Genomic DNA, 20,851 nt, shown 5'->3' with positions numbered 1-20,851 from the left:
TCATATTATCAATATTATAATAGTAAGTGTTAAGCTATAAAAGTAGGAACCGAGTGCCATGTGTTTGTCGCTTTGCAAAGACAATTTTCTCGAGTGTTGCTCATACTCAAGAAAAGACTTAGACTAAAGGCGCTTAGCTCCTACTTTTATATGTATAACATTTCTGTTCGTAAATATCTCTTGCACCGAAATTTCATAAATTTTATATCTCAGTATTAAGCGATCAGTAAAATAATATCGTTTATCTAATCGAATGCTTCCGCAGTCAGGTTTCCCGTCTTACCTAACCATGTCGCTTAGCACCGTTTTCCGACTATTATAATAGTCCTATAGGTGTTTTGGTTTTATTTTATACAAACATTTCGTTTTGTAAAGGTACATCATGTCAATATGTATCAGAGAAACCCATTTTTTTTTATTACAACTCACAAATTATTATACTATATATCTTTGCCTTATATAATTTCATTCGACATTATTAGTAAATATTATTATTAAACAGGAAAAAAACGTGTTGACGATTTGTTAGTTGGTTGATGACACTTGGTAATAACAACGCGTAGTAGTACTCCTACACGAGTTTTAGATAGCAATGTTAAATATTCTTAGTGAATAAAATATCGAACACATCTATTTATATCCGCTCTTTATATTTTATTTACCATCTGAAGCTTTTAACTCGTAAAAAGTTTTTACACATACGTGTGCGCACTACGTTGTTTACGATTTTTATTTATTTTTTTTTCATTGCGGATATCGAACTAGTTTACAAGTTTAGTTTGATTGTTAGAATGAATATAAAGTATTTCTGGGGCATGGTGAATAGAAGGGAATGTCGAAGCTCTATAAAAGTGCACTTAACCCTCATAAATCCCGTCATAACCCAAGCCTTCTGTCATGATGTCTTGTGGAAATTTGGATTCTTTGATAAATGTTCAGTATGAATGGAAACCTTTTGTACTGATTGCCGAATAACGTATAGCAATTTTTCATTCCCGAAATTTCACAGTCGAAGATTAATATTTATTTGAATTATACATCAACAGTTTCAATGGATCGCGTTAAAGAAAAATAATGTTCACCCTGTAAACAAACACATATATAATAAATTATGATACACAGTATAACATAGTATTTTTTCTTCGTACATGGTTATGAGCGAATAAATTGTTGAAATAACGTGAAACAACATTAATTCCCAAGAAAAATAATTGTCTATTGAAGATAATATATACATCGTCATATTATTATACAGATTTCAATCGTTTTGTTGAATTTTCATCTATTCTGTTAATGAAAATTAATAAGAATGGCGAGTGGTTTAAAGAATTAAAATTAGTGACTTCGTGAAACATGTTGTACAAAACTGTTTATGGCTTAAATAAATAAAAGCGTAACACACAATTAATATTTTGTATGTAAATCATGACATGTTTGTAGATTATAAATATGTAAAGTATATTTATTTGAAAATATTTTTTTTAAAACAAAACAAAAAATTCTTAAAAATTATTATAATAATAACAATAATAGTTAAATATTAATTATACTGTTGGTATAATAGTGTCACATTAATTTTGGTTGGTTTTATTTTTGTCAATATTTTATTGTTTGTTCATATTGATGTACACTTTATTTGCGAAGCATTATTTAAGTATTTTTTAAATTAAAATTTAAAAACATTAACTCTCTAAATTGTATCCATGCAGAAATGACTGGATTTCAATATATTAAATTTAAAGTTTATCAAATATAGTATAATTAAATATGTATTGAGATAGCTTAATACAATTAATAAATTTAATAAATAAATCAAATTTTAATTGGATTTGACCAAAGTCTGTCCAACCCTAAGTGTCATAACATTTATTCAATGTTATCAATAACTGTATATTAAACTATGTAATTTTTTTTATTTTCAGTTTTATTGAAAAATATTTATTTGCTATTAATGTTAAATTACATGCATTGCTTAATTAATGATATATCCACGAAATCGTCTGCGTCCCGTTCACATAAATAAATAAAATAAAATCAATTGTGCCTATTTCGAATTGATAGCTCTGGGCGCATAATAGTGTGAAATTGCTTAAAAATATTCAGGCTTTTATTTATTTATATGTTAAAAATGTTCGTCGAGGATTAAGGGTTAAAAACGTCCGTAACTTGTCGCGGTTATTTTTTCAGAAACAGTAAATGCTTTAATTTTTTTCAACAATTGAATCAAGACGTTAGCGTATCCACCAATATCTATCGATCGGTAAATATATATAATTAAATGTATATTTTAATGCGGGTGTATATTATATAGGAGCCATTACTTAAAAATAATCACGAACGATAAATCGTTGAATTAATATTTTAGCGGGGTGTGGAAATTACAGAGTTCGAAACAATAATAATTGTGCTAATCACTTTTTGCTCTTGCATCAACTGAAAACGATTATTTTGCGTATCCTCCCCCACCCTCTGACCCCACAAAGGTATTCATATTTACTCATCGAAGAATTGTTCATCTTATTTACTCGTTAACTGCGTATGATGTTATAACAATAATCACGGCGACGACAGAACCAAGCAGAATACAAATATCATTATATATAAAAGAGCGTGTCATCTTTCATCAAACAGACTCAGGCGACGCTCGATTGCGCATAAAGCAGTTGCCAGTGTATTATGGATCCCCGAGAGACGGTTTTTTTGTTTAGAGATAACATCACGGAGGAATAAAAGGCTAAAAAAAAACCGCGTAATATGATGAGAAAGCTTTTCAACGACGAGAACGTGTAGGTCACCGACAGGGGTAGGTTCATGTAAGCGAATAAGGGTGAGAGGTGATACTCGATTCAGGGCAAATCGGCATAGGTCCGTGAGAAACTAATAGTTGTCGATGAATATGCATCTAAACTCAACAATCAGACATTCGTGGCCTATGTTAAAGAACCGTCGGTCTTACGGTTTGAGAAATGGGGTAGAAGAAGCGATAATTAGTAAGACGATAAATCACATACAGCGGCGCGGTGAAAAAATCTCGGACCCTGGTGCGATTATATAAAACCACCCCACCCACACAAGAATAGCGCGTTCTCGTTAAACCGTATTTCTGTGCGTTGCAAAAAAATATTGACCGACAGTTGTTTCGTATAATTATAAATAATATTCGACGGTCGTTAGATGAACCATATGTAAAACGGAAAGTCGTCGGTACCTAGTTTTGGTACCCATTTCTAGGGCGCTAGAGCGATCACGTGCGAACACCCGTCACCACTGATTACAACACAGTCTTGAGCTGCGGTGCAGCCGTGGTACGTGAATTTTGTAACGGCTAGTCCGGCCCAGGGTATAACGGATATTTCGGTCCCGGCGGAGTGGTCAGGGGTAGGCCGTTCGAACGGGTGGGGTAGTCCGAGCGCGCGGCCGACAGATAGGGTTGCATGTGCTGTATAATATCGACTGGTGTGCCGTTTTGGTTGCATACTCATTAAGGCGGTGGCGTGACGGCAACGGCGGGTCGGGCGCACGCGCTCGTCGCCCGTGCGCGTTTCCTGTGCGAACGCATCCGCCGCTGCCGCCACGCGCGCGCGCACCACACGGACGCGGGCACACACACCAACACACAAGCGATGTCGGGTGGCGGCGGCGGGTCCCTTCCGATCTATTACTCGTGGGTATTCCTCCTCGCCCCGCGGGCACCGTGGCGCGCGGCAACCAGCGGCGGCGGTCCCAGTCACTCGCCGCACCGTTCAGTCGAACACATCCGTTTAGCGCGATCGCTCGGGAGTATACCGTGTGCGCCAAAAAAGCACACCTCCCACCAGTAGTGGTTAGTCGTAGTTTGCAGGAACAAATTTCATATTATTCCGATTACTTGTAGACATATATAAATAAAAAAAAAAAAAAAAAAAAAAAAAAGTATTAACAATAATATTACAATCACCAGAATAATAACGAACAACTTTTACCATTTAGTCCGTGCGTATCTCGCGTGCAATTCGACGTTTCTCCGCAACCGTGCACTCCAGTCGCGTATGTGCGCGCGTGTTTACACCCGTATACCGTCGTATACCTGCTGCTGCCGATCGCGTCGATCGCCGTAGCCGCCGCCGTTGCCGCTGCTCTGGGTCTTAACTGCGGACGACACCACGTGAACGTCGTCTACATCCGTTGAACCGTTCATTTTTTAATTCCCGTTGTGTGTGTCCGCGTGTGTCTCCGTCTTCTCCGTCTCTCTATTACGTATATTGCAAAATCGTATCAATCTCTCTTCTGTCGTTCGTTTACGCGCGCTTCTCGTTCGCTCGCCCCGTGCCGTCTCCCTTTGCCGATCAAACGGTAAAAACGCCACCACCGCTCCCGTCGCACCGCTAAGGACTCTGCGTGCCGCGATCGTCTCCGTCGCCGCAAAGAACTTCGTCCGTCAAAAGGATCCAAACTCGTAAACCGTGTGCGTGTGTGTGCCGTCGCCGCAACTCACTCGTTCGATTTGCCAAAGTATTTCGTTATCGTAGTGCTTCGTCGTACGCATTATCACGCGACAACCCTTCGGTCAAAAGTCACTTACAAATACACACCCCTGCACCCGTACGTACGCACTATATCTGCAGACACATACTTAAACACGTGCGCGCTCTAAGCCTGTACTAGTCGTTTTTCGATTTTCACTAAAACCGCGGAACAATCTATATAAATTACGATGGAATCGCAAAGCCAGGATGCAGTGACCGTGGCCGCGGAGGTTCCCAACGACCCTGGGTAAGTGATATTCCTTAAATTATTATTGTTTTCGAAAAGGACATTATATACTCATACACACACACACACATACACAACACGCGCACGCACTTATCCTTAACCGTCTCATCTTTCTTTTTACCTGCATCGTCATGGGTTAACTGTTTCGCCGTGGTCGAGTTTTCCGATTTCTAGCGAAATCCGTTTAAAACACCGCACGCCGCCTCCGACCCTTCCCGCCACAACCCCGCCTCATCCGCAACACCCACCCGTCCACCCGTCCACTCTACCGAAAGCTTGACTGCTGCAAGGGTGCAGGTGGGATGCCGATCAGGCTGGGGTACTGCACCGCTACCGCCTTCGCTGCTGTGACCACCGTCGCTACTAAATGTGGTTTTCGTTTTTGTTCTTCCCTCTTGACTGCAGTGTGTAGTATCTACATGTATAGGTGTATTGCAGACTTTTGTAATGTTCACACGTCGTCACACATAAAAAAAAAAAAGAAAAATTAAAGAATCACTCACCCCGTATGGTGGGCACACACAAACACACACACACACACACACACACACGCGCGCGCGCGCGCCCGCGTATTGATTCGCGGTCGGTCAAAAGTGCACACACCGCCATACGCATAATTTAGAAATATCAAATAAAACCAAACGAAAACGACGATGACTGTGATCCGTGTATCACACACGTTTGGAATAATGAGCCTAATCGTAATGTGTATGATGCCGAATGTTATGGAGTGATAAAAAAATAAATAACACCGTTTAAGCAGTGCGATATGGTTTTGTTAAATGGAAAAAATGATCCATCGATGCGATAACTGTACAAAATACTGCAGACTCTCACACGTTTTTTATAATTTTCTCTCTTGCGTTTAAAAACTGGGTGGCATTTCATTCGTATATATTTTTCATTCCATCATCCGTTTAGGAAAACAAATCGGATATTATTTCAATAAATCCAGAGTGTATGAACAAAGATGTTATCTATTTTCACGAGTATTTTTTTATTTAAAAAAAAAAAAAAACTCTTTTAAAACGTCGAAGATTTTAATCGAAATAATTATAGTGTCACTGTCAAGTTAACATTTTCGAATTACAATTACAAGTTTTGTGGACATTTAAACGAATGTTCGTTCGTTACAATCGAGAATTTTGAAATTATTCACTATAGGCATTATACGCCGAAAATCATTGCACATAATCTAATATTAAGTTGAACTAACCACAACAAAATCATTTGTTTTTAAGTTTTGACGAAATAGATAATACATTTTAAATCGAAATTAATATCAAAATATACTAAAGTCACATGTTATACGCGATTTACATATTCTCAGAATTCTTAGAATTCGTGTACCTAATGGTTTCGAAATTGATTTCCCGTAATAACAGTCTTGGTAAATAAAATTAGTATTTATTTTTCTCGGCAAAAAATTCGCTAGTGAAAATAAATGGGGGCGTTTTTTACAAGGGATATTCTGAAAAAAGTGTTATTATGATTTCTTTTAACGATTTAAAAATACAGCGAGTTGTAATGTTGCCAACGGTAACGAACCGTTTCAGCATTTTTAAAACTGTTCGAAAAATAACGGGATTTTTTCCCTACTCCCCTCTCATCATTTGCTTCTTGTAGTCGTCTACGGGCAATGTAACATTGACACAATAGTATATTCAAAACCGAGACAACGTGACTAGGAGACGTTCTAATTAGTAATAAAATCTGGTCGCCGTCACTAAAATATCGCGTAGGAAGAGAGAATATGTATGTAATGTGTATTTTTGTTAAATTTATCAATTGTTGATGGTATTATACTTGTATACTTATTTATCTTACTCGCGTTCCACTTATTCCGAATTCGGCTGCGAACGACAACCTCGGCGGTATTCCTGTGGAGAGGATTATAAATATTTCAATGCGTTTTTTAACAAGGATTCATCGTTAGGCAATTCGTTTTATCGATAATCGTATTGTTTCTAAAGAACTAGTTTTTTATAATACAAAATTCCATAATATTCAAACGTTTTCTCATGACATGTATATTGAACAACTACCCAACCCCATGTGCGGGTTGCTCTTCATTCATCCTCGACGGGAAACCGCAGACTGTATTTAAAATCTACTCGTATGAATGACAGCGAAATGTCGGAAAACTTTTGTTTGCGTGTCACACGTGTGTCGTCGCATCTCGAAAGAATAATAATGAAAAAAAGAAAAAACCGTACGGAAGAGAATAAAAAATAAAATAAACAACGTTGACGAAAAATTATAGAAGTGATATTTGTGTTGGTGAGAGAAAAACAACGATTTTATGTTGAACAATGATTATTATTGCGGTGTAGTGCATAGGTCATCGATTTAAAGAAAAGCAATGTATCATCTTAAGTTTCTCAATAAAATAAGCTCACACTTCTTACACGTTGAATGTTTTGGACGGGATAAATAAAAATAGAATATTTTAACCAAGCTTTTCTGGATTTATTAGAGGCTTCGAGATGATGAGATCCAATAAAAAGAAAAAAGTTCAAACTTTAAGAAATTATAAAAAAAAATATTACTTTATGGGATATCAAAACTTTATCGTTAGTTTATGAATATAAAACAAAAATGTCTTTGTGTAGCTTGTGGTTTTTAAAATATAAGAAAAAACGAAGTTGATCTCTTTGATACAACGTTTGTGTTCTTTGAATAATTTTTTATTAATGAGCTCTGTAAGTCTTTAATTGACTGAAAATACATTGTTATCGTTAATACGTTACAGCTATTAAGATAAGTTTTCATCATTATAAGTTTTAACTCATATAAAATAATTAATTATATAATCTTTTTTTTTATTTTTTTGGTTAATACAATTTTAAATAGTCTATAATAGAATCTTAAATGAATTTAAATATTTAATTAACTAAAAAAAAATGAAATGAAATATAGTTTAACAGTACGTATGAACTCACTCAGTTGTTAAATAATCTTTCCATGTCTCTAAATCGATATTAAATTATTTATTCTAATATCATTGATTTATATTATTTTGTGAATGTATATTGCTTAAATTCAATTTACGAGGTGCATAATGTTACTTCCACTGGCTACACTACACAAATAATTTATTTAATTTATTAATCAAGATTACTATTACGAACATTTTTATACTAAATATTTTGTTTATAAGTAAAATTAATTAAATCAATTTAGTGTGGTATTTGGTTGTGTGTTTTTTCTTAACGAGTACTATTTAAAAAAACCTAGGTAACTTTTAAATTCATAAAGTTATATCGAACTCGATAACCTTTATGATTAGTAAAATTATAAAACTGAAATAAAATTTATCAATGAAATATTTTATATTTAAATTATTATAATGGATAAGGATTAAATATGTATAATATTATATTTCTCTTAAAAAATAATTAAATGAACAAGTATAAAAAATAAAGATAGTACAGCAACTTGCAATAAAAATGTTGTATTATGTAATTTTTTATTAAATTTTACATCAAAACCATGAAATAGAAAATCTAGTTTCACGAGAAATTAATTTTATTATTTTCAAACTAAATATAGGTTAGGTTAAATATTAATTTTATACGGAAAGAAACTAAACGGATGCATGAAACCTTTTAGTTTTACAATTAACCATCAATGTTATCATATATTGTAATCGAGAAGTGGACTTTAATTTTAAGGCGATATGTTTGCTGAACTTGTATAGCGAAGTAATCAGTTGGTAGTTAATAAATTTATGAAGGGGTTTAATTAATAAAACAGTTGTTTAACTAAAAGTGTAATACGTTATCGAGTATCAATGAAGTACACCGTAATAAAGTTATCTGCTTTATCACCATCATATTATTTAAATGATATAATATTATTATTTTAATTTCAACAAACGTTTAAAGAGCTGGAGTACAACCCATTATAAGGAGCAATAACTAAACATTTTATGTGGTATTTATATTCAGCTTGTCAACGTATGAGAAGTAAATTAATATTTTATTGTGTGTCATTACATATACTCTTTAAACTCAACCGCCTATCAAAAAACGGTTTTAAATCGTTGGCCGAGATCATAGTTATGGATTGATTTCCCAAATTTGCAACATTAGAGTAACATTACGTGATATCTATGTTGTTCTATAATTATTCCATATTTTAACGGTAATTATAATTATGTATTGAATAAGTAATTAGGTGAATGTGTATTAATTTATTATTAAAATGGTTAAAGTTAGTACCTAATATTATATTCAAAATTTTAAGTAATCACGTTACCCGACTACCATAACTGTGTTGTATTAAAATTCAATTCGAGTATACTTTGGAATAGGTGAATAATTGTATTTACATTACTTCTATTCAAGTGAGGAATCAAAGTGCGCATCGACCAGCTTTCGTCATCGGGTACCCATCGATCACTCCTAACATGTGATCGTATGCCGGTAGTGAAGTTTGCACAAAAGTTGGTCTCTGCTTCTTCTAAGCCGTATAGAATATAATTTATTTATAATATTAAGAAACATAATTTTTATTTTAAAAAATGCGATAAATTTAATTTTCAAACTCTAATAAAAATACTCAAATAAATTATTACGGGACCATCAATTTAATAAGTTTGAACAAAATATCGGGTCTGTAAAGAAAACAGTTAGTTATCAACAAAAATCTTAGTAGGAGGAATAAATCATCAAATATGGTTTATGGATAGTGAACTATGCAATTTGTAAATAACGTAGGGTTTTTAGCCCTCTGAACGTACCGAATACTTGTCATCACGTAGAATTTTCCAAAACCTTACATATATTATTGTTTTACGGAAATAAAATTGTGCATGGTCAGTTGATTCATAGCAGTAACACATAATTCATCTGGAACGGTTATTATTGTATTATTGTATGTACGATATTACATGATGAGCTCTTACGATAATCGTCGCCATGCTATGACTTTCAACGCATATATATATATATATATATATATATATATTTATGAACTCAGTCACAAGAGCTAATGATAGTTAATCAACTGCAATGTAGTCAACCGAGTGGCGAGTAATATATCTCAATCAAAACCTAAGTAGAACATTAAATTATAAATAGTAACCTCTGTTTATGCATATTATATCGTACGTAACGTTGTACAGTAGTGCAACCCGACGTCCTTCTTCACCACACGTAATAACAGTTCTTGCAAATTAGTACACATAAAATACATATATTACAAATACATTGGAGTAATTGCTGCAGGTGCATGGTGGTTCGTTGTCGATACGTTTAGTAAATGCAGTTTTTTCATGCCGACAATATTGTACGTTGATACGTTACATTATGTAGGTATGAGTTGAGTGTTTCTATACATTCGTTGTATGTGCCTACAAATAATATGTTCGCGTTGAAGAATATTGGTTGAATAATGAAGGAAGTGTACGTGTAGAAAGAATAGAATAATAAGACACAAAAAACCGGTGTAAACTATCGTGTGTTGTACAGGTATATATGTGGGTAATACGTATAAAATTCCAAGTACGTATAATTATCGAACGGCGTATGCACGCGATCTGGATGTATACGGCGACAGACATGCTCATAGTGCCATGGGACACGAGGAAATAATATGTGTGCACACGAACTCGGAGAAACATTATATAAATAGGATTTACGAGGGGGGATAGGAATCATACGGATGAAAAAATGTAAAAAAATAATAAAAAATTGGATTAAAATTAAAAATTATTAAACTGTTAATATTCGTAAATGAATACATGAATAAATAAACAAATAGTTTGTACATAAAAAAAAAAATAAATAAATAAATAAATGCTTAGTCTTGAATATTATTATATTTGTAATGTAGGACCGATTTTGAATTAAAAATATAATAATACTTTAGATAAAGCATTTATTTGTAATATAAAATATATATGATGCTAATTTATCAACCTTGTCCATGTTAACTCGTGGCGGCATTGCAGTTTCAACGTGATGGCTGACATTTTGAGAATAGCAATAGAAATATTCAACGGTCACCATTACGTTTACGTTTTTCGATTCGACTGCAAAGCAGACGAGATAGTGTAACAATAATGTTTATGTGTACCCGCGAAAATTTAAAACTGTTGTTGAATTTTAAATGTTTTTGTCATTTAATGGACAAAAACACAAAAATTGCTTTCGTAATTATTATCTCGAGAAAATAATTAGTTTAATCAAAGCGCTTCCTTATGATTGTTTGCATAATATTAAAAATGCATTAAAACGTACTCTTCGGTGGGATGTAATACTTCCAAATTGGTGGTTCTGACTCAAATTAAACATGACGTTTTGAGGGAATAAATCCCTGTAGAAAAGGCAGCAACGAGGGCGAACTGTTGTTGAAAATCTTGAGAGTCCTAATTCCTTTGAAGGGTCTACAGACTAATTTTAAGCTGCCATTAATATCGACTTCATTTCTTTATCCGATATTGTTTATAACATTATTATACTTTGTTATATGTACTTTACATTACGGGACCGAAATATTAACAAGTATTTAGGTAGATAAGTTTTTTTTTCGCATTATTTTCCAATAAAATCAATGTTGTTCGCAACATTGATTTTATTGAATTTGATTCGGTATTGAATTTCCGACGAATAAAATTAAAAGCTCATGACAACGATACGACAAAAAACCAACAAACAGTTCTATTAAGAACCAAGTATTATTATTTGATATGTATGCTGGGAAAAAATCGAGATAAAAAGTAAATTCATGCTGTCTTACTTAGTCGTCGTTCTGGAAACGTAGAAACAAGAAGTTCTAGAAGTGCTTGTCAAGTATTCTAACCAGAGTACTTTATAAACTTTGATAAAATTACATCTCAAAGATCCGTACGCCGTCTATCGTCTTGCAGATTATTGTATTGAACTTATAAACTATACTCGAACGTCTGTCCGGATATAGCTTAAACAAATGCGTTGGATGCAAATTGAAGAGTTTAAACCGTCCTCGGAAATAGAATACGCCAGAACCCATTAGGTTCAGATTAACTGAACATGAGTAAAAGAAAAATATTCTGTTCGAAAGAAGATATTTGATTTCGTCGGAGTAATATCGTGAACTTCGTAGAGGGAAATCCGTTCATAAACGGTCGGCAAACGAGTGTGAACTACTACTGCGATTTGAACCGAATGCGAAACGCGGTCGAAACTTCTGACAACACGGCAACCGTAGGTGCTTGTGAACTTGTATTGACCTCCAATTATGTGCGTTAAAGTTAAATAAAACGTGTACGGGTCTATAATACGACTGAATGGACGAAAACACGAACCTCGGCTAATTTTGATTGCTAATTGCTCGTGATATTTGTTCGATACATATTTATATAGAATTGACTGCTGTTACGCGTAAATACTCGTGAGTACTGGATGATTTTTCGCACTTGAAACGAGTTCACATGTCGGAGTTTTGTGAACGAGAGCGTGTACGGCGTGCGAACAGAATAAATATTACATTACGTACGGAATTAGTATACGCGCGTTTTACGATGACGATTCGTTTTTAATCTACGTTCCGCGAAGATTAGAAACCAAAACTATCTCATCGAAGGGCGCGCGCGTTTGCGCCGCAGTGTGGTGTGCGCGCAGAGCAATAAGCGGTTGCCCATGATCGAATGACGACGACCGGTAGAGGTGGACGAAATTAGTCCGAAAAAGTAAAACGTACAAGAGTAAATTATTATCATTATTATTGCAAAACGTCATGGATAAACGGAACCGATATTAGGTTTGGGAAGAGCGAACGCGTGCGATCGAGAAACAGGTGTGTTTAGAGTGCAAACGATTAAATTCTTTTCAATTCCTATTTATTACGTAATGCTGTTAATAGGAGTGACAATTAAACGGATAAAGAAAAAACAAAAAAAAAACGAGTATGCCCGCGTATTATGTAATAACAGTTACGCAACTCATTACTTAGAAAATCTCAAGTACAGCTACACGCGTACGGGCATAGAACTATTTCGGAAACAGTTTGCCACTGTAAATATGTATCATTATACCGTCGAGCGGTATTTTATGCGTACGTCCGTGGAACAACTGTTCGGAGCACCAACAACGACGGCGGTAGTTGTAACAATAATTGTTGCAATTATTGCAATAACAATAATTTTAATTAAAGAGGAAAAAGAAAAAAAATCGTTTCCCATTAAAATATTATCGGAGTTGAATAAAAGTGAAATGTTTCTATCTTCTGGAAAACTTTATTCGCGGTATTTTCTTTTCCACCCCGAGCAAAACCGTATTCTTCGTTGTCGTGTTTCCATGAACTCATTAAATCTGGTCCCGAGAGGACTGTAATTTATTTCCCTACGTTTTACCGTGTACGCAGGTACAATATTTTCGGTTAGTGCTCGATAGTTATAAATGCATTATAATATGCAGTCCGCGAGTTTTCGATTCAGAGCCTCTCATATCTGTACGCACGCACACACCACCCGCGAGTACCGTGCGTGATATTGATAGTTCGTCGGTGACGCGTGTTGGGCAGCTCGGCGACATTGTGTTGTGCATGCGTGCTGATTTATTCGAATCGGAAAACCGTTAAGTAAAACAATTAACAGTTACCGCAATGCTAAACGAGACAGAACGTACACAAAACGTGTGCGCTCGAAAATTGCCCGAAGTGAAATGACACACGTACTTTTTGTCGGGACCGATCGTGTCGTTCTCGCGGACGGACACAACCGTGCATAAAATATTGATGTTTAATGATATACATACAATTAGCATAATAAGTACATATGATATTAGAAACAAAAAACATATGCACTTATGTGAGTAAGGAGCCACCCATTAGTGGCACTTAACTTTGAATTTTTTGTAGGATTAAATTAAATGATCTCTACACCATTTCCTTTTAAGTCTGCGCCTGGGATTTTCAGGAAGCGTTGAGATATGTAGGCTTTTTTTATTAGGTGGTTTTTGTGGTTTTCTAATCTAATGTAGAAATGTTTATAGAAGACACCTGTTTCTTCTTCTATTATTTTTATACCTAGGTCTTCGTGAAGAGTTGGGTTAGAGACAAGGGGTGGATCGTTAGTGGTTTTTGTTAGTGGTTTTTCGTAGTGTGATATTTTGGAATGTCTGGATTTTGTTTAAATTAGATTTTTTTGCTGAGCCCCAAAGTTGTATTCCATACGTCCATATGGGTTTCATAAAAGATTTATATATTAGTAGTTTAGTTTTTAGTGTTGTAAATTTATTTTTTTTAAAGCAATATTTTTAAAGATCGAGAACGAGCATTGAGTATTAATCTTATTTTTCTTATATGATTTTGCTATGTTAGTCTTTTATCAAGGTTTAGACCTAGGTATTTAACAGTGCCTAAAGATGGGATAGGAAGGTTATGTACAGTTATGTTAGGGCAAAGTTCGCGTCTTAAGGTAAAAGTTGTGTAAACGTATTTGTTATTTTTTAGTTTAATTCACCATTTTGTGTACCATTCAAAGAGTAGGTTTAGGTGAGTTTGTAAGTTTTTCGAAGCAGTTATTGGATAATTGTGTATTGATAATATGACTTTGTTGTCAGCATAGTCAGCAACAAGAGTATTTTGTGTAAAGGGTTGATTAGAAGTATAAATATTAAACAACATGGGCGAGAGTACAGATCCTTGGAGAACTCCAGCATTAATTACGACTATATTTGAAGTGGATGATCCTTAATGTATTTGAAAATGTCGGTCAGTAAGATATGATTCCATTAGCAAGAATAGCGAAGGAGGGAGAAATTCACGGAGTTTAAACAGAAGTCCTTTATGCCAGACTTTATCAAAAGCCTGGGATATGTCTAAAAAGGCACTAGTACAGTAGCATTTGTTTCCAATGAGGTAGAGTTTGCATCAACTACTCTACGGACTTAATGTATAGAGTTATGTTTGACTCTAAAGCTCAATTGAGAAGATGGGAGTATATTTTTGATATTATATGTGGAGAAATACGTTTTGGGACTATTCTTTCGCAAATTTTTGAGAAGTATGACACAATAAACAGTAATCGTCTGATGTTTGACCAATGCGGACGTTTCAGTGTTAATTTCGCTCGTTTATCTGTTTTACTTTAACTGTGCGCTCTTAATTATTCGATTGCTATGATGGTGTGTAGTACCTGTAATGATGATATTTTCAAAAGTGATAACCTAAATTGTTCTAAATGCAAAGCAATACTACACTTCAGATGTGCGGCATTAAGAGAATCTGCCTTTCGAAAAATGTCAAAAGCTGTCAAGCAAAACTGGTAATGTAACAGTTATAAATGAGCAAACTCTTAAAACACAGTTGTAAAAAAATAATTCAAAAAAAATACAGTTTGATACGCAGAAGTCACAGAATGTAACAATTAAAAACTTAGTTGAATCAGTTAATTTTATGAGTGACAAATTCGACAATTTTAGTAAGCAATTGCAGGAATTAATTACATCAAAGATAATTTTTTTTCTAATAAACTTGAAATTACTTGTAATTAGTATTAGAGTAAGAAGTGAGATTAGTGAATTTATAAGAGACTTAAGTTCGCTTACAAAGCATGATATCAACGAGTTAATATGAGGAGCTAATGAAGGGGTATCAGATCATGTAGATCGACCTGAGTTGGCTGAGCATATGTTTGAGATTGGCTAGGAGAAGGATTGTAGGAAGTGGTATTATGTGGGTGACTCTTTTATACACTATTTGACTTATGACTAGGATTAATATATAAATTGTGATTATTTAAGTAGATTTTTTTTCGTGTTAGAGGTTTTTATAGACTGTGGATCCCTTTTAGTTAGCGGGGTGGTTACCTGTGCAAAAAGTACATTGCATTGGATCTTGACGTGAGATTGGACAAGTAAATGAGGGGTGGTCATCGCCGCACCAGATGCAACGAGGATTATACCACCAGTAAATTTTGGTATGACCATATGCCCGGTATTTTTAACATTGGCTGATGACTAGGTTTGTGTGGAGCAATGATTCGAGTTAAACAATTTCATTTGAATGATCTGCCGGCTTGAGGTCGACAAAAAACAATGGCAGGGCGATTTTAATAATTCTATGTATAACTTGTCTGACTTCATACAGGTGGTCTTGAAGTTAATTTTTGATTATTTCAGTTGGAGTAGTTGGGTGTAGGTTACAAATAACTAAAAACTATACGTATTGGCTTATCGCCTTTTAGCTGGAAAGTGTGGAATTGTGCTGGTTCATTTCTTAAGTACTAAACTAGTGATCTGTAAGCTTCGGGGGATTTGAGATTTGTATTTTTAATTGGTACACTGTCGATTTTCTAATAAAATAGTCGACACCAATCATTTCGACTATTTCTGCACAAGTACCGGGGAAGTCTTTTACGCCTCGCATAAAAATTAGAGGGGGTGATTTGGAAGAAATAGGAGCTTGATCAGCTCCTTCAACTTCAACAACTTCAATCAGTTGATTGACTTTCTTCTACGAAGACTTCGTCTGGTGGTTCAGTTAGTTTTAGTCATTCAAATCGATTTCTAGTCGCGAATAATTTTTTATTTACGTGTTGAAGCATTTTTAGAGGTGAATGTTCGGACTTTGACAAACTTGAGTGATTAAGTTTATTATTGTTAATAGCGAGTTTCTGCGGTGACTTCGGTTTATTTACATTAGCATGTATCGTCTTATTTTTATTATTTCTTTTAGGATTATTCATGTTAAATATTTAATTGTAGCATGTTGATAAGTTGTGCGGACCACAGAGTTATGTAATTAAAGTGAAGTGTCGTAGATTAATTGTGTGGCCAAAGGTCACCGCCGCGGCGGTGCCTTGTATTAAGATTAGATATGTTATATAACTATACACTACGATATGACGGTACTTTTTAGACTTAAAAATTTACAATATATTTACAATAATTTTGCAACTAGTTGACTTTAAAGTCAGTAGCTGCTTGAAAAACTGCGTTGATTGGTATACGAATAATTCGGGAGAATTTAAGTGACACTAATTTTATCATAACACGGAGGCAATAAAAACGTGTGCGTACAGTTTGGCTGTTCGCCCGTGACTGTTTAATAATATGAGTTTAAAACGAACATAAAAATAAAAAATAAAAATAAATAGCATGTTATTTCTCCCCTCTTCCTACCCCACGCGCCAATTGATTCGATTAGGAAATAGTGATTTATCGAATTTACGAACGAAAACTCGTATATGATGATTATATTTCATGTTATACCCACTTACAGAGTTCATTTTTCTGTTCGCTCCGGTAAGATAATACTCATACATTTATCATAAAATAAAACGATATACGCTACTGTTTGGTGTGGAGAAAAAGTATGTACAGGCGTGGTTTGTTGATATTGCAAGCTCCGTATCGCGCTGAATATTGCATTAGGAAAGAAAACAGTAACCGAAATCGCAAACAATCGAGGTGAATAATGATTTTGCACACGGAATCGTCGTCGCACCAAACAAATTTAATGCTTACTCAGTGGTAAATCGGAACATATAGTTCAGATATGAAAACGCACCAACGCAATAAGCCATACGTTTAACGAAAATGATCATGGCTGAGTGACGAATCACAGCACCGTTTACCTATACGTGTAGAAATAATTTATCGACAGAAATGTCGCGTGTGGTTAACACTTCATTCCTTTCTCACTTACGTCGCATCACGTACGTCCCTTAAAATATGCGTTTATGACAACAAATCTCCAAAACTGCGTTAAAAATAAGATAACAGTAAAACATTACAGGTACCGTAAAATGTACTATTAAAGAAATGACCAATAATTTATCCGATCATTTGATAAAATTATAAAAATCGACTCTGCATTATATGATTCTAAACATTGTTAATATCTAAAAATAAATTTAAATCTAAAAACAGATTAAAATGTATAAAAATTAAGTTCGCCGAAATCAATGCTATGTAAATGGACTTATTGCTCGATTTATGTGAATTGATTAATACAGACTTTAAATTACAAAATAAATCTGTCACGATAGTTCGTTATTTTTTTTTGTTTTGTGTTTAATATCACGAATTACCTTAGTTTTCAAAAATAATATAATTTAATACCGTGTATCTATACAGTAGGTATATTTCCCTCAGAGTTACATAGTAAAATCAAAATTGGTAATCATTATTTTATTTAGAAATTCTAAGTTAAGACGAATAGGAAATGCTTTTTCCTATAGTACTATCATTATAAATTTTAGTTCACAAGGCCAAGTATTACAGAATGGTAATAAGCCGTATTGCCAGTCAAATTTATAAAAAAATACGTGACATTGAGTATTACAACTACTAGCCATGTTGCAATGTTCGACCTGTGTTGTAAATAATGCATTATAAGTGCATTCTCTTTTACTCCAGTTTGTGAATCATTCAAACAATTTCAGTCATAATACTCGCACCATTATTTACCATTAGCCAATTAACTTTTGCTGCGTGCTAATAAATAATAATTTTAATATAGATATTCATTTCAAATGTTTAATAATTTTTATCGATGTTTATATAAAATAAATAATACATATTCATAATAAATTAAATAATTGTTCGACTAAACAATCTTCGTTAATACTATGGAAGCCTAGGATACATTAAACTAACTCAGATTTATCATTGAAATATTTTAAAATAATATTGGAGCATTTTTCATATATAGTCCCATATATTTAAACTGTTTGGTTATTTTTTTTTTATTTATGATTAAGTATAAATTCAGAAATACATGAGATTAAAATTTAATTGACTATTTAATGGTTTTATAATAATTTAGATGAGCTTGAAAACTTGTTTTGAATGCATATCAAACAGTTCTTTAAAATGTTTTCTACTCAACAATTTTCTATAACTTATTTTGACTACATTTACTATGGTTTTGTACTTCTGAAAATTATCTACTAAAATGTTTATTTAATATATATTTAAAACCGCGTTAATTCAATAAATTTCTATAATTAAACAAATTTCACGGGAACATTTTTTCGTTAAGTCAAAAATAATTCTAAATTAATCAAATGAGTCTTGAATATACGATAAACATAAACGATTGTTGTAAATAATTTTTTATTTTCATCGTTATGTTTTTTAAATTGCTAACCTAGCCATGTTAGCTATGTTTATAACATTTACAATAGGTAGTAACATAATTGTTTTCCTAGTTTCTTCTAATTTAAATTACTCTGAATAGTATGTACTTTTGATGCCTATCATTACGATCTTCCGAATAAATTGTACAGAGCACAAATCTATTATTTCTGTGATACAATAACATTTTTCGGGCGGGACACATTTTCACAATTAGCAGTTTCCACTGAATTATATTTTGACTAATACCTTTACTAAATACTAATAACTTAATACTAATTTTCCAACGAAACAGTTTATAATACAAAACTCACTATTTAAACGTATGGAACACAATATTATGTGTTTTAGGTATTAATATGGTCTATATTGAACTCAATAATGAATTGAATTGGGTTGACTTGTTTTAACATTAAAATAAATACGGTAGCAATTATTTAACAATTCCCCACTCGTATTGGAAAGGTGAAAAATTATTATATTTATATAGCATATTCTTATATATATTTAATAAATATATATTAGATTATGCTAAAATTATTATAAATATTATTTATATTTAAAAATCATAAACTTATACATAGTATTAAAAAAAAGTTTTTTCATGTACTTATGTGTACTTTTAGGTCGATTAAATGAAATAGATCAATACATTTATGTATAATCATATTATAAATTAATGTATTAATATATATTATATAATTATTTTGTATTATATTAATAATATAAAATAATATTATTAATAAATCAATTTCAGTCTATAGATAGTGTATTTTTCATATTTATAGAAAAATAATTCATGTACTTATAGGTAATATAGAAATTGATTCGGTGGAAATTAGTATCAGTCAAAATATAATTTGGTGGAAAAGGGAAAGGTAAACTTTTGGTGGAAACGTGTTATGCCCCATTTTTTAACAGTAATTAATGTTTTCCTCTTGGCCACCTCCTCTCCACTACGTAGATGTACAATTGTGTAGAACATATTTATAATATAAACCATGCTGGAGTAAAGAAAAAATTCTTTCAATAACTACAAAATAGAATTAGCATATTACATTTTTATCAAAGAAAACATAATCAAATTAAATTTTGATATTTACTAATTTACCAAACAAAATAATTGAAATTTGAACTCGATATCAAGTAAATAAAATAAAATAAAAATGACATACGCTATTTGTTCATTTCAATCAAAAGTATGCACAAAGTTTTCTTTCCTCTTTATGTTTAATTTTGCACTGATTAAGGAAACGATTCCAGTTAACATAATTGATTAAACCACCTTTACGACCACAAAATACTCATTAAATGATGTATATAAATAAATAAATGCGTATTGGATCTTTGATTGAGTAAAATTAAAAATTAACGACCAAACAATGTCAATGAAATATTCGATGAATATTACACGAGAATCAATAAAATGCAATAGTTATGAAATTATGTATAATGTTCTCTGATAAGAAAAAAAAAATAAAGATATTCTTCTTTCAACTTTTGCTGCATCCAGCTCCAGTGATTCGAGATGGTAAATTCTATGCGTAGAAAATACGTGAATTTTGATTAACTTAAAAAATATCAATAAGATAAAGTTATGTAAAATGTATTAAATACTAGGTAAAAGTATTCGAATCGAAAAAGATATTTCTAAGTGCCAAAGACATAAAGATTTTATCCTCCTATTATCCATCATTAACTAAATGTATCATCATTAGATATATTATGCATCTAGTTTTTTTCGATAGAATTTTTGTTGCATTGACAATGTGTTGATTTTATCAGCATTATGTAATAGGTATCAATATTTTTTGAGGTATCATTATTTTTATTTCGAGACTCAAATAGTTTTTATTCACGCCACCACTGAGTGTACTGAGTATATTTTTTTGTGTATGCATTTACGTGATACGGATGATGATTAGTACAATAAATTGATGTCTCATTTAGGGCCATGCGCAAATACCATCATAATTAATTCATAAACGTCTGATTATGTTTTTTGTGTAATCTGTTATATCGCGGGCTTC

General features: G+C 33.0%; 1 protein-coding gene across 6 annotated transcripts in view; it reads left to right on the top strand.

The window, feature by feature from the left end:
* The first annotated feature begins 3,736 nt into the window (after positions 1-3,736).
* Positions 3,737-20,851, top strand: part of LOC112683261 (RNA-binding protein Musashi homolog Rbp6) — a 433,196-nt gene continuing 416,081 nt past the window's right edge. For all 6 annotated transcript variants that reach the window (XM_025554187.1, XM_025554184.1, XM_025554190.1 and 3 more), the window contains exon 1: positions 3,737-4,752. In XM_025554187.1, the coding sequence (XP_025409972.1) occupies positions 4,694-4,752 (59 nt within the window). In that variant the 5' untranslated portion in view covers positions 3,737-4,693. The remainder of the gene's footprint in view (positions 4,753-20,851) is intronic.

This window comes from Sipha flava, unplaced genomic scaffold (genome assembly GCF_003268045.1).
Source record: "Sipha flava isolate LNK unplaced genomic scaffold, YSA_version1 222_pilon_pilon, whole genome shotgun sequence".
Taxonomy (NCBI): Eukaryota; Metazoa; Arthropoda; class Insecta; order Hemiptera; family Aphididae; genus Sipha; species Sipha flava.
Note: the sequence above shows the minus strand (reverse complement) of the source record. Positions and strands in the feature narration are given on the sequence as shown.